The following is a 12,593-nucleotide window of genomic DNA, read 5'->3' on the forward strand; positions in this document are numbered from 1 at the left end:
CAAAAGTCAAAAACCCCTCTTTCTATTTCTTTTCATCGTTTCTTCTCCCTTTTTCTTTCTTTCTCTCCCTCTTTCTCTTTCTACCTCCATTCTTTCCCCTCTCTTATTTTTTTCCCAAACCCATCTTTTAGAACCCTAGCCAAATTCACGGCAACAAGAAAGGCAAGTCGGCAACGGGGACAGCAACGAGTGCGGCTTCCAGGTAATTCTTCTTTCTGTTGATCAATTGCTCGCATCGTAGTTGCATCAGATGACATATTTGTGCCTATTGGTGGATATTGTTTTCAATTGTTTTGGCAAGTACTACAGTGGAAATATATTATGTCTCTGTTCTTCAATTGGTGGTTGCTAATTCATAGATTTTCCTTGCTTTGTGTCAAATAAATGGAATGAGTTCTGTCAAATGAGTTCTGTTCCTGTTCCTATTTAGTTCGAGCTCGAGCTCAAAGTTACAGAGTTGAGCTCGAGCTCGACAATTGCCAGGCCATAACATAACTTCATCAATATCAGGAGATTTTGATAATTTTTTCAAAAACGAGGCTAAATTTTAAGGAAGCTCGATATAATTTATCCTCTCTCTATATATATTTGTCTAAATAGTATTTTCTATATTTACACCTTCCACAGGTATACGGATGCACAATTTAGTTTGTTTTCAGGAAATGCATATATAATAGGGTTACTTACACTTATATCCCCTATCAAAGTGCGAAAGTACATTCCCCCATAAATTTAAAACTACACTTACACCCTTTTAGAAAATTCATCTGGACAAAAAATGCTGATGTTAGCAAAATATTTACATAAACTAGCCGTCCACACATACGTGATACGTGAATAAATAAAAAAAAGATACGATAAAATATTAAGGTAAATAACATTGACATCCCTTAAGATTAAGTCAAAATATGCAAACACTCTCGTTTTTTTTTTTGTTTTTGCAAAATTACAGTTACATCTCCAGAGGTTATAGCAGTAATTATAACTATACTATTTATTCAAATGCAAAATTCATACAAACATCCTTTGAAAAATATTACACTATTATACTAACACCCCTCAGGGGGTGTAGCTATAATTTTGTAAAAGATAGGGAGTGTTTGTGTAAATTGACCTAACCTCAAGGACTGTCAATATAATTTACCCAAAATATTAATATACATCAATCAATGTGTTTATATTAAATATTTTGATCAATTTTAATACATATATTGGTGAGAGAAATATGGAGTAGTGGATTGAAAGAAAAACAAAATTAAGGGGTAAATTACAATTTTAACCCAATTTTATTTTAAGAGAAGAAATGAATTAAGGGTAAATTTGTGCATTCAAAAATTGGTACGACAATAGAATTTTCTTTTATAATAATATAGATTTCCAATTTTACCCGAGCACAAGCTTTTGGAGATCTCACGATATTCGGACAAAAGCTTCAATTTTTCATGTCTCCAAGAGAATCATCATTCAAGCTGCCAAATTCCTTGATGTTGTTTCAATGCCAGCTTCATCAGAAGCTTTCTGGGACCCAAAATGATTATAGACATAACAAGAAATAGCTGATCATGGTACGGCCTGAAAGCTTCCACAGTCACTGATGCTTGAATATGGCAAAAGGGATAGGAGTTTATGTGGCAAACTTATCAGATTCAGACAACCATGAATTGTAAAAGTGTTTAGGCAAGGCATGGAATCGTTGCTCACATTTCTCCAATGCAACAAGGCTGACATATTATGAAGTTGAAACGACTCTAGCAAAGGGAACGTTGCAGCATTGCATGTACCATAAAAGTTTTGATCAACATACTTCAAAGACGGCAAGTCTGAGATTGCAAAGTATTTGAGGAAGGGAAGTTGCCCGAGAGACGGAAGGTTGTTGCAATATTTCAGCCCTTGCAAGTAGATACTTGTAAATTTACGCCACGGTTGGCTCAACCAATCTGGATAAATAATGCCACAATAGTTTTGAATGACCAGTTCTTTTACATTTTCAGGAGGTTGAAGATTTGCTAAGACTTCAGCTTGTTCGTTCCTTCTACGGTCAAGAAGTTGTGAATCTAGTCCCCTCCTCAATTTTCTCCATTGAAGTTCAAGTTTATCCAAACATGTCTTCATGCCTAACTTGGCTTACACGGCATCTTTTGAATCTAAGACGTGCTCAATATTCATTATGCCAAGTGATCCCCACACGCCATTCATAGTCTTGAGTTCCCCAATGCCGTTTCCCTCTTTTCTACCTACAATATATGCAGAAAGAGTTTGGAGATTAGTTAACCTTCCGAGTTGCAGTGGCATGGACTGAAGTTGGCCCTTTACATCAAAATGGAGATGCCGTAAGTTAGCCAGGTTCTTCATATCCTTTGGCAAATCACGAAGTTGAGAGCAATTCGTAAGTTTTAGCGTCTGTAAGGCTGCAAGCCGGCACATGGATTCAGGCAGATGAGAAATGGGATTTCTAGAGAGGTTAAGGTATCGGAGGTATTCCAGTTTATCAACAGAATCTGGTAGTTCAGCAATACCGATACTACTCAAACCCAACACCCTTAGAAATTGCAAATGTTGAAAAAGTTCAAGATGGAGTTCTCCACTGCTAGAAACATTATTACTCATCAGTAAGAAAGTCCTTAGCCTCTCATTCTTCAGAGAGGCTTTTAGCTCTATCTGCTGACTATTGTCATGAAGCAAAGACAAATGACAAGCATTACCAAATAAGGGATAACAATTTGACGAGTTGTACTCTGTGCGGAAGCATATATCTTTGGAGGCTACTCGAGCCATGTCATGAATAAGGCCGTGCATTTTGTATATTGTCTTGTTGGAAGTATTCTTATACTGTTGAAAGAAGGATCTCGAGTATAGATCATGGAAGTAGTCGGCACCCAAATCTTCCAATCTCCTTGCACCTACCGGTGGATTGAATCCCTCTGCCATCCATAAGAGTACGAGCTCCTCCACCTCAAACTCATGATTTTGAAGGAATATGGAACAGTAAGCGAAACATTGTCGCAAATGTGCAGGAAGGTGTACATAGCTCAGCATCAAAACTGGGAACACATTTTCGGTTTGCGGCATGTCCCACAATTCACTCTCTAATATGGAATTCCATTCCTCCTCAGTGGACTTACAACGCAAAGCACATCCAAGTGTCTCGGCAATCAGAGGCAAGCCTTTGCATTTCTTTTCTATTTGTCTGCTGATCGGTTTTAAATTCTGATTTGTCTGCATACTAGCGATGGTTCTTTGTTTAATCAACCTCCAGCAATCATCATCAGACAAATTGTCCAATTCGTATGGTTTAGAATAGCTCACTATCGACGAAACTTTAGTACTCCTCGTGGTTACGATAATCTTTCTCCCTTTAGAGCTAAATCTAAAAAGTGAAGAGAGAACATCCCAATCAGCATGGCTCTCACTCCAGTAATCATCTTAGACCACCAAATTTTTTTTTGAGGACAATACATCACGAAGCATGGCTTGAAGGGAGATCAAATCCGACAGATTGCAAGCACAAAGAGTAGCAGATTCAACTACAGACTTGGCAATTCTAACCATTCAAAGTCCATAATATAGAAATCCATATCCGCCTCCGGAAAACACCGCGGACCCTTTCATCATCATAAACGAGTCGGCCAAGAGTCGTCTTGCCAATTCCACCCATCCCCACTGTAGGCATTACAGAGAAATCACCCCCCTCACTAAGCGAGTCAACAATATGCTCTCTATCACGCTCCCTCCCAACCACAGTTTATCATCTACAAATAACACTGTCGAACACAAACTATTGAATCTTGGAGGAGCAAATTTATAAGGATCAAGTTTCCATTTTTCAATCATGACTAGACCTTCCATTTCTTTTACAAGATCCTCAAGCTTCTCCTGCATTTTGCATATCTTATTTGGAAGTTTCAATTCAATAAAGGAAGAAAGAACCATGGAGAAAACCTGATTTTCTTGACGGGCATTAATCGAGCAATAGCTGGACAACGACTTTGTTTCCAAACACATCAAGAATGGGTGACTCCTCTTTCGTGTCAGGCTTCAAAACTGGGTTTGGATGAGCTTTCCCGCAATTTGCATTAGAGAGATGGTGAGTTTTGGGTTCGTTGCCTGGAGAGAAATAGGCGTAATATGCGGCGTTGAGGATGAGCTACGCAAGGTGCAGACATATTTGAAAATACAAGAACTGGCGGAGCATATGGAGGGCAGTTCTTTAAGGCTGTTCGATGGAAGTAAGGCGCAGCAGATTTGGTTCGAAGATATGAGGAAGCTAGCTTATGATGCTGATGCTCTTTTAGACCACGTCTCCCTACATCTCTCCAGCGATTGCTCGGTTAATACCCGTCAAGAAAATCAGGTTTTGTTCATGGTTCTTTCTTCCTTTAATGAATTGAAACTTCCAAATAAGATATGCAAAATGCATGAGAAGCTTGAGGATCTTGTAAAAGAAATGGAAGGTCTAGTCATGATTGAAAAATGGAAACTTGATCCTTATAAATTTGCTCCTCCAAGATTCAATAGTTTGTGTTCGACAGTGTTATTTGTAGATGATAAACTGTGGTTGGGAGGGAGCGTGATAGAGAGCATTTTGTTGACTGGCTTAGTGAGGGCGGTGATTTCTCTGTAATGCCTATAGTGGGGATGGGTGGAATTGGCAAGACGACTCTTGCCCGACTCTTTTGTGATGATGAAAGGATTCGCGGTGTTTTTGGGAGGCGAATATGGATTTCTATATCTATGGACTTTGATATGGTTAGAATTGCCAACTCTGTAGTTGAATCTACTACTCTTTGTGCTTGCAATCTGTCGGATTTGATCTCCCTTCAAGGTATGCTTCGTGATGTATTGTCCTCAAGAAAATTTTTGGTGGTCTTAGATGATTACTAGAGTGAGAGCCATGTTGATTGGGATGTTCTCTCTTCACTTTTTAGATTTAGCTCTAAAGGGAGCAAGATTATCGTGACCACGAGGAGTAATAAAGTTTCGTCGATAGTGAGTTGTTCTAAACCATACAAATTGGACAATTTATGTGATGATGATTGCTGGAAGTTGATTGAACAAAGAACGCTCGTTAGTATGCAGACGAATCAGAATTTGGAACCGATCAGTAGACAAATAGCAAAGAAATGCAAAGGCTTGCTTCTGGTTAACGTGACACTTGGATGTGTTTTGCATTGTAAATCCACTGAGGAGGAATGGCATTCCATATCAGAGAGTAAGTTGTGGGACATGCCGCAAACCGAAAATGTGTTCCCAGTTTTGATGCTGAGCTATGTACACCTTCGTGCACATTTGCGACAATGTTTCGCTTATTGTTCTATATTCCCTCAAAATCATGAGTTTGAGGTGGAAGAGCTTGTATTCTTATGGATGGCAGAGGGATTCGTTCAACCGGTAGGTGCAAGGAGATTGGAAGATTGGGTGCCGACTACTTCCATGATCTATACTCGAGATCTTTCTTTCAACAGTATAAGAATCCTTCCAACAAGACAATATACAAAATGCACGGCCTTATTCATGACATGGCTCGAGTAGTCTCCAAAGATATATGCTTCCGCACAGAGTACAACTTGTCAAATTGTTATCCCTTATTTGGTAATGCTTGTCATTTGTCTTTGCTTCATGACAGCAATCAGCAGATAGAGTTAAAGGCCTCTCTAAAGAATGAGAGGCTAAGGACTTTCTTACTGATGAGTGATAATGTTTCTAGCAGAGGAGAACTCCATCCTGAACTTTTTCAACATTTGCAATTTCTAAGGGTGTTAGGTTTGAGTAATATTGGTATTGCTGAACTTCCAGATTCTGTTGATAAACTGGAATACCTCCGATACCTTAACCTCTCTGGAAATCCCATTTCTCATCTGCCTGAATCCATGTGTCGGCTTGCAGCAAAATGTTCAACAGTATAAGAATACTTCCAAAATGGCGGGACGAATCGGGGAGAAGGTGAAAGGTGAGAAACTGTTCAAATCTGTTGTGTTGGTATGGGTTGGCCTAATTTTTGACCCAGAGAGGATTGCATATGAGATTTCTGATTATTTGGGTGTTAAAGTGGAAGTGGGGAATTTTATGGCCACAGTAAATAAATTGCGGTGTAGATTGCTTGTGGAAGAGAGGATTCTGATAATACTGGATGATGTTTGGAAGATACTAGATTTAGAGAAAGTTGGAATTCCGCTGCACAAGCACAAGGGTTCATGCAAAATCTTGATAACTTCCAGATTGGAGGATGTTTGCTTGGCTATGGGAGCTAATGCGATTTTTGCAGTGCAAGGCTTAACAGAAGAGGAAGCATGGAGTCTTTTAAGAGAGATAGTTGGCGTCTCTATAGACTCTTCTGATATATATCCTTTAGCAAGATCTGTTGCACAGAAATGCAAAGGCTTGCCACTTGCCCTTAATGTTATTGGGAGACATTTGAAGGATAGTAGCAAGGTTTGCCTAGGATCTGTTGCAGAAAACAATCTGAACCCAGCTTTGTCATATGAGTCTAAGCTGCTACAGGAAACGGATGCTCGGGGTAGTTTATTTGGTGAAGGGATTGAAACAAACATCAACTTAATACGCAAGATGAGTCTGAATGTATCATTACCACCAAAGCGAGGACAAATGAAATCCAATAGTACCACGAAATTACTTCATCTCTTATGTGTGCTCCCGTTGAAACTTGCGGCATCAGATCTTAAAGGTACTGATAAAAATGTGAAAAAAACTGTGGGTCTTTGATGATGTGTATACCGGATTAGGCCATGGTATGGATTCAGCCATTGGAGTCATTGGTCATATTAGATCTTTCTAATACTGATATTCGGGTATTGCCTGGGATAATGAAAAAACTTGTCAATCTGGAATTGTTAGTTTTGACAAATTGTCACAATCTCCAATATATTGAACCAGGTCTTGTATCAAGTTTTGATCGTTTGAAAGAACTTTACATGTTGGGCAGCTTCAGTGGATGGGAAGTAGAGAAAGAAGGAAAAAGAGTGGGAAATGCTTCAATTAATGAACTCGAGCTCTTGCCTAACTTGACTGCTTTACAGATTGAGATACAAGATCAAAATATTATTGCGCAAAATTCAAAAATCTGGTCAAGGTCGACTGTTTATGTAATATCAACACCTGAAGAGCTCAAATGTCGATTCCAAGAAATCTTCTCATCTCAGCTTCCCTGCTGTACACCTTGATGATTACTATGGGGAATTTTTGGGAGCAATGGACTTCTACCTTCCAAGTCTTACTCCTTTAGTGGATTGGCTTTGTGTCATGTTGAGGAGTACTGAAAGTTTGCGTTTAGCTGGAGTTGGGTCTAAAAATGCAGTGGATGATTTGATTCCGGAGGGTTTTAAGCTCTTGAAACAGTTGGAGATACGTAACTGTAGCATAATGGAATACCTTGTGAATGGAGCTGATCAGGTGCTGCAGACAAATGGTCTCTTTCTTGTTCTAGAATCACTGTGTCTTCAAGACCTTCCCCTGTTTATCGAGGTATTCCATGGTCAATTTCCAGTAGCCATGTTTGGGAAACTAAGAAATCTGAAACTACTTAAGTTACCTTCCTTTGGTGCATGTCTGTAGAAATCCAACTCAAAGTGTTTCAGTTTCCAACCTCAGGTCTGTTCATATATCACATTGTCCCAAATTAAAGAGTTTATTCTCATTATCCACGGCTCAGGGTTTGGTGCAACTCGAAGAAATTAAAATAGAGAATTGTGAAATAATGGAAGAAATCTTTTCTGGGGAAGGGCCTGAAGATGGCAATATTAGCTGCAACAAGATCGAGTTTGCCAAATTAAATTATATAGAGCTTGATACCCTTCCTAACTTCACTGGTTTCTGCAAAAGTGTGAGGATTGATTTTCCCCAGTTGAGAGAGTTCTGCATTCAAAGCTTGCGAAAGCTCAGAACACTTTGTCCTAATGAGAGCGACCTAATCTTTAGAGGCAATGATGATAATGATGATAGTGTCATGCAATGTCTATTCACTGAGAAGGTATGCCCATTAACTGTGTTTTAATGTTTCTTTTATTGTAATTGGTTTTTGGTATTGTTATTTCATGTTAGAACTTTGAGTTGCTCAAATGGTGAATTAGTTCTTGACAATGGATATATTATTTTTTCCCAATTGTTACTGGTTTGCAGATTGCATTTGGTGGCTTAAAGAAGTTGGAAATTACTGAGTTGGATAGTGTGACTAACATCTGGTGCCACCAACCTACTACAAGCTGGTTCAGTGAACTTGAAGTACTGGTGGTTATGTCATGTGACACTTTGAGAAACTATTCTCTCATTCCATTGCCAAAGTTCTTGTACAACTCAAACACATGACAGTAGAAAAGTGTGTCATGATGCAAGAAGTTATAGCAGAGGATTGTGAAATAGGACAACCAGAAATTAATGAATCATTGTTTCCCCAACTGAAAGTATTAGAACTTCGGAGGCTGCCACTACTTGAGAGTTTTTGTCACATGATTAAAGATTTGGAGTTACCATCACTGGAAGATGTGACTCTTTACAACTGCCCAAGAATGAAGGAATTTTCTGGAGGACGATTAAGAATGCCAATGTCAAAATGCGTGAAAAGAGACCACTCAGTATATAGAATTGATGGTATAATTACACGTAGAACATCTCTTCAATGAAAAGGTGATCTTTTCTCATGTCACATTCTTATAACCACAGTTTTGTTTATTTGTTAAGTTTTTTGTTCAGCAATAGAGAATGTGATCGATTACTCATCTTCATTATACCAAAATATCTAGTAAGAACTTTACGTGTCATTCATGTGACATCAGAGAATGCTATGATCAAAAGCTTATTAAGGTATGCATTATATCGTTGTTATGGGTGGAAAGAAAACTTAGTTATCTAGGTGAAGAGAGAGCACTGAATGTTGACGAAGATAGGGAACAAGATGATTGGTTTGGTTGTTTAGGGAACATGAGATGGTTGCTGCAAATAAGGAAAAAGGCGAACCTTTGCATGTAGGTTGGAAAAAGTCCATGATACAGCAAATGAGTTCTCTTTCTTATATCTGAGTTGATGACATCAAATAAATAGAATCATCCAACATTTGTCTGTTTAGTAAACCCAAGTACTATGTAGTTGAGTTTGGGGGTTGGGGGGGGAGAGTCCCGTGCCAGTGCATCTCATAAACAGAAAAAATGTTTTTGTGACATCACAGAAACATGTCTGCAAATGGATTTACTAAACCCACATAAATCGTTAGTAAATCCATTTGCAGACATATTTATGTTTGTGGTGACATCCAAGAAATATGTCTGCAAATGGATTTATTGATGGGTTGTCTCCATAAAGAATTGTGTCAATGTAAATGGATGTGGTGCTAAGGCATTGTTATTCAATGCATTCTACTTCCAATTTAGTTTGACTTTATGGTCATCGGAGATTTTATGTGTGTACTTCACGCTCTGGTTAGATCATGAATGCTTTTTTTATCCCTCTTTCACCTTTTTTTTTTTATTTTGCAGCACCTATTTGTTCATCAGTCATGGCCCTTTCACAAACAATATCAGGCTACGGAAGAAGAATTCATGGAGGAAGAGATCATGAAAGGTGGTTAAATTTCTTTTCTCTATGCCCGCATTATATCATCGTGAATATCTATATCCTGATTGTTATAATTACAGAATTCTGATGTTTAATGTTTTCAGAATTAAACTGTCTAAAGATAGAAAGCAAAGCTTGATGATGAACTTGGACTCAAATGCATATTTGTCAACAATAACCTCTGTATAAAATATTAACCCTATACTTTTATGGGGAATATCACGCATTATTACATTTTCCTTGTCTGTATTTTAACGTTTTTCCATGTTAACTTGATTTTGAAATTGCTAAGAAGTGCACCGTAATCAGTGGTTTCCACCAAATAACACTACTGAAAGCTTGAGGAACAAATTCTATTATTCTAGATAAAAGGGTATTTGAGATCTTTTATTAAATTGGTGAACTAGGGCTTCTTTTCCTGTTTTTAGGCAATTATGAGTTATGGAGACTGGAAATTTTAGTGCTTTTCGTAGGCAAAAATATGAAAAAGAATAGTAGGTGCTGAATAATGACCTCCAATCTTGTTACAGGATCAATTCATTCCCATCCAGAATTGAGCAGCCAGGCTACTAGAGGCAATGCATGTGCAAGTTTTCAATATGACGAGAATCAGAAGGTATGAATTTTGAGTTATTCTTTGTTAAGAATAATAATCAAGGCTTGAATAGTTACTTAACTGAAAATATTTTAGATATATGTCATGTTAAAATGTTTGGAAAAAAAATGGGGTTGAAAGGACAATTTGATTCTTGTCGATGAACAAGAATTAGCTGTAACACCAGACATTAAGTGAAACCTAAAAACAATTAGCGATGTTCTTGGAAAGAGTTCTTATTAACCTATGGTCAACATGATGAGTAGGATTAGCATTGCTTATATTCTTTTCCTTTCTCATTTCCTGAAACAGATATGGTCATTAGCACTAGTTTATTTTAATAGACCTGCATGTTATTATTTTAACTCAAAGGTCACACTGGCTGACTATACTTGATGAATAATATACTAAATTTCGGCCAATGTCTCTCTTTACAAGCTGGTCCTGTTCCAATTACGTTGTTTCAGAATTTTTGAACTTGTGCCATCACAAAGTTGTATAATCAGCTTCTTTACACTAATTTGCATGACAGAGTCTTTGCTTGGCTTCAAGGCAAAGCACCATTACTGAAGAAGTTAATGCAGATTCCCCTGAAAGCTATTCGTTTTAACTAGAGGAGAAAATAAGGGATAAAGATGTTTCTGCAAGCCATTCTTATGTAGGAGCAAAAGAAGATGAAGGGAAAGCAGAGGAAATTAGGCGTGACGCAAAGTTGGAAGTAACTACAGACGTGGTATTGCGTAATGAAAAGTATTTGAAAGATTTCATTTTGTTTTGCTCAATATTTCCATCTGATTATGAATTCACCAAGGATATGTTAGTTTGGCAATGGATAGCTGAAGGTTTAATAAATTTGGGAGAAGATGAAATAATGGAAGGAGAATCTATCCGGTGCTTTGATACTTTGTTGAACTTTCGACCACGATCTTCTCAACATTCTTCTAGCTTATCCCTTTCGATTTTCTTGCTTTACTACTTTATCTTCTTTTTTTCCTTTTACTGCGTATTGGTGCGTTTTCGGAAGTTTAATCTTTTAGGGAATGCATCTACTATGATTTGCTACAATGGGTTGTTGATTTGTTTGGGAAATATTGAATTTCTTGATTTGATCTTCAGATTTAATGATTGCATTTTGTCACAGCAAAACAGAACAAATTACTTGCTTTTGCATTGGTAGAAATTTGATCTTTATACTAAGAATAATGTATTTGTTCAGCCTTTGTTTCTGTTAATTTTCCGTCTTCTTATTGTGTTTCTTGAAGTTAATTTGTGTTGTGAGTGCTTTAAATTCACTGTGACTTGAGTTGCTGATTGTTTTGCATTTGTGCATCTGCTGTAAAATTTTGTTCTTGTGATTAATCAACTCTTGATCATCTGAATTGTTTAATGTGTTTTGTGTCTCTTGCTTGATCTATTTTGTTATGCCTTTTGTTTCTGTATTGGGATGGGAAGAAATGCTGTAAATTCAAGTGGATGATGGCCTTTGTCTTTCCTTTTCTTAGCATGAATGGATTATTGTGCAGATGGAATACTAACCTGATGAAGTGAGTTATTGGCTTTGTTTTGGTTTCCCCTTGTGTGCAAATGTTTATCAGGTTGCATTCTATCATGCAGAATTCCAGGTGTCTACCTGTTTAACCGTTGAGAGGTAGATTTTCTGCAATTGGATGTAGCAAGAAAAGCTTTTGAGAGAGCTAAGATGTCGAGCGACAGGGTCGAGCTGGGTTCTCAAGTAAGAAAGCTTCCATGCAAACATTTATATCACTCAGATTGTATTGTGTCATGGCTAGAACAACGCAGTTCATGTCCTGTCTGCCGCCAACAGCTAACTAGTCAGCAAATGACCAGTGGCTCCGATAATCAGAACTCAAGAGAACCAAGTAGAGGCAGGAGTAGCAGCAGGAGAGTGGGTAGTCGAGAGGATAGAACTGCAAATCAGGGAGCGAAGAGGCGGTGGTCATTCATGTGGCCCTTTGGTTCGTCCCGATCCAATCCTAACCCGTCATGAAACTATTGAAGCTCGTACAGATCCCTACCAGCAAAATGGCCACCAGTCAGAGTATTCCCACTGGCCTTTCGAATATTAAGGTCTTTCAATTTCTCAGTGTCTCGCTTTCTTTATGATCATAATGTTCCATCCTCTATTTGAACAAATACAAGTGTCGCAGACAAGGAAGTGTTTTGTCATCGTTTCTGCTAAATGACAAATTGGTATTGTGCTTGTCATCTTCATCATTCTTCACTGTTCTTCAGAATATGTGTTTAAGAAGTCAAAAGTTACCTACTTGCAAGTTAAGAATATGTGTTCCTGGGTTCCATTTCAGCTGTTTTTGGAGGTTCAATAGACACTAGAGGAAGATGGAATTGGACAAAATTTTACCTGTAGATTTGAGTTTTAGTTGGTCCTTGACATCGTAATGGGAAACAATAAATATGT

At 37.9% G+C, this 12,593-nt stretch overlaps 2 protein-coding genes and 1 pseudogene across 4 annotated transcripts; 2 read left to right on the plus strand and 1 right to left on the minus strand.

Annotated features, from left to right (window-relative positions):
- Positions 1-34: 34 nt before the first annotated feature.
- Positions 35-6,887, plus strand: LOC148787989 (putative disease resistance protein At4g10780). Of its 2 annotated transcripts, none has more exons than XM_088880447.1 (2): positions 35-202; positions 1,992-6,887. In XM_088880447.1, exon 2 carries the CDS (start codon positions 5,917-5,919, stop codon positions 6,718-6,720), a length of 804 nt encoding a protein of 267 aa, XP_088736573.1. In that variant the 5' UTR covers positions 35-202; positions 1,992-5,916; the 3' UTR covers positions 6,721-6,887. The 2 variants fall into 2 exon arrangements, with proteins under 2 accessions (XP_088736573.1, XP_088736572.1); XM_088880446.1 differs by lacking the exon at positions 35-202 and adding an exon at positions 1,730-1,869.
- On the minus strand, positions 1,561-3,959 carry LOC148787990 (putative disease resistance protein RGA3). The gene is made up of 4 exons (XM_088880703.1): positions 3,940-3,959; positions 3,547-3,728; positions 2,129-3,422; positions 1,561-2,074 (listed from the first exon to the last, which is right to left on the minus strand). The coding sequence occupies exons 1-4, from the start codon at positions 3,957-3,959 to the stop codon at positions 1,561-1,563; spliced, it is 2,010 nt and encodes a 669-aa protein (XP_088736829.1).
- Positions 6,744-12,382, plus strand: LOC105162706 (uncharacterized; annotated as a pseudogene). Its single transcript, XR_016065548.1, has 8 exons — positions 6,744-6,977; positions 7,120-7,479; positions 7,532-7,984; positions 8,134-8,637; positions 9,483-9,567; positions 10,092-10,177; positions 10,689-10,889; positions 11,771-12,382. The product of XR_016065548.1 is annotated as an uncharacterized LOC105162706 (transcript).
- The last annotated feature ends 211 nt before the right edge of the window (positions 12,383-12,593 follow it).

The sequence above is a fragment of the Sesamum indicum genome, linkage group LG5 (assembly GCF_026168435.1).
Source record: "Sesamum indicum cultivar Baizhima isolate 11 linkage group LG5, ASM2616843v1, whole genome shotgun sequence".
In the NCBI taxonomy this organism is placed as follows: Eukaryota; Viridiplantae; Streptophyta; class Magnoliopsida; order Lamiales; family Pedaliaceae; genus Sesamum; species Sesamum indicum.

Excerpts from the sequence above, each read along its gene's own strand:
- LOC148787990 (XM_088880703.1), bottom strand. The coding sequence starts at position 3,959 with ATGCCCGTCAAGAAAATCAG. Across the intron at positions 3,729-3,939 it reads ATGCCCGTCAAGAAAATCAG|GGAGCGTGATAGAGAGCATA; the intron begins GTTTTCTCCATG and ends TGTGGTTGGGAG. Across the intron at positions 3,423-3,546 it reads TATATTATGGACTTTGAATG|ATGATTACTGGAGTGAGAGC; the intron begins GTTAGAATTGCC and ends TGGTGGTCTAAG.
- LOC148787989 (XM_088880447.1), top strand. The coding sequence starts at position 5,917 with ATGGCGGGACGAATCGGGGAGAAGGTGAAAGGTGAGAAACTGTTCAAA.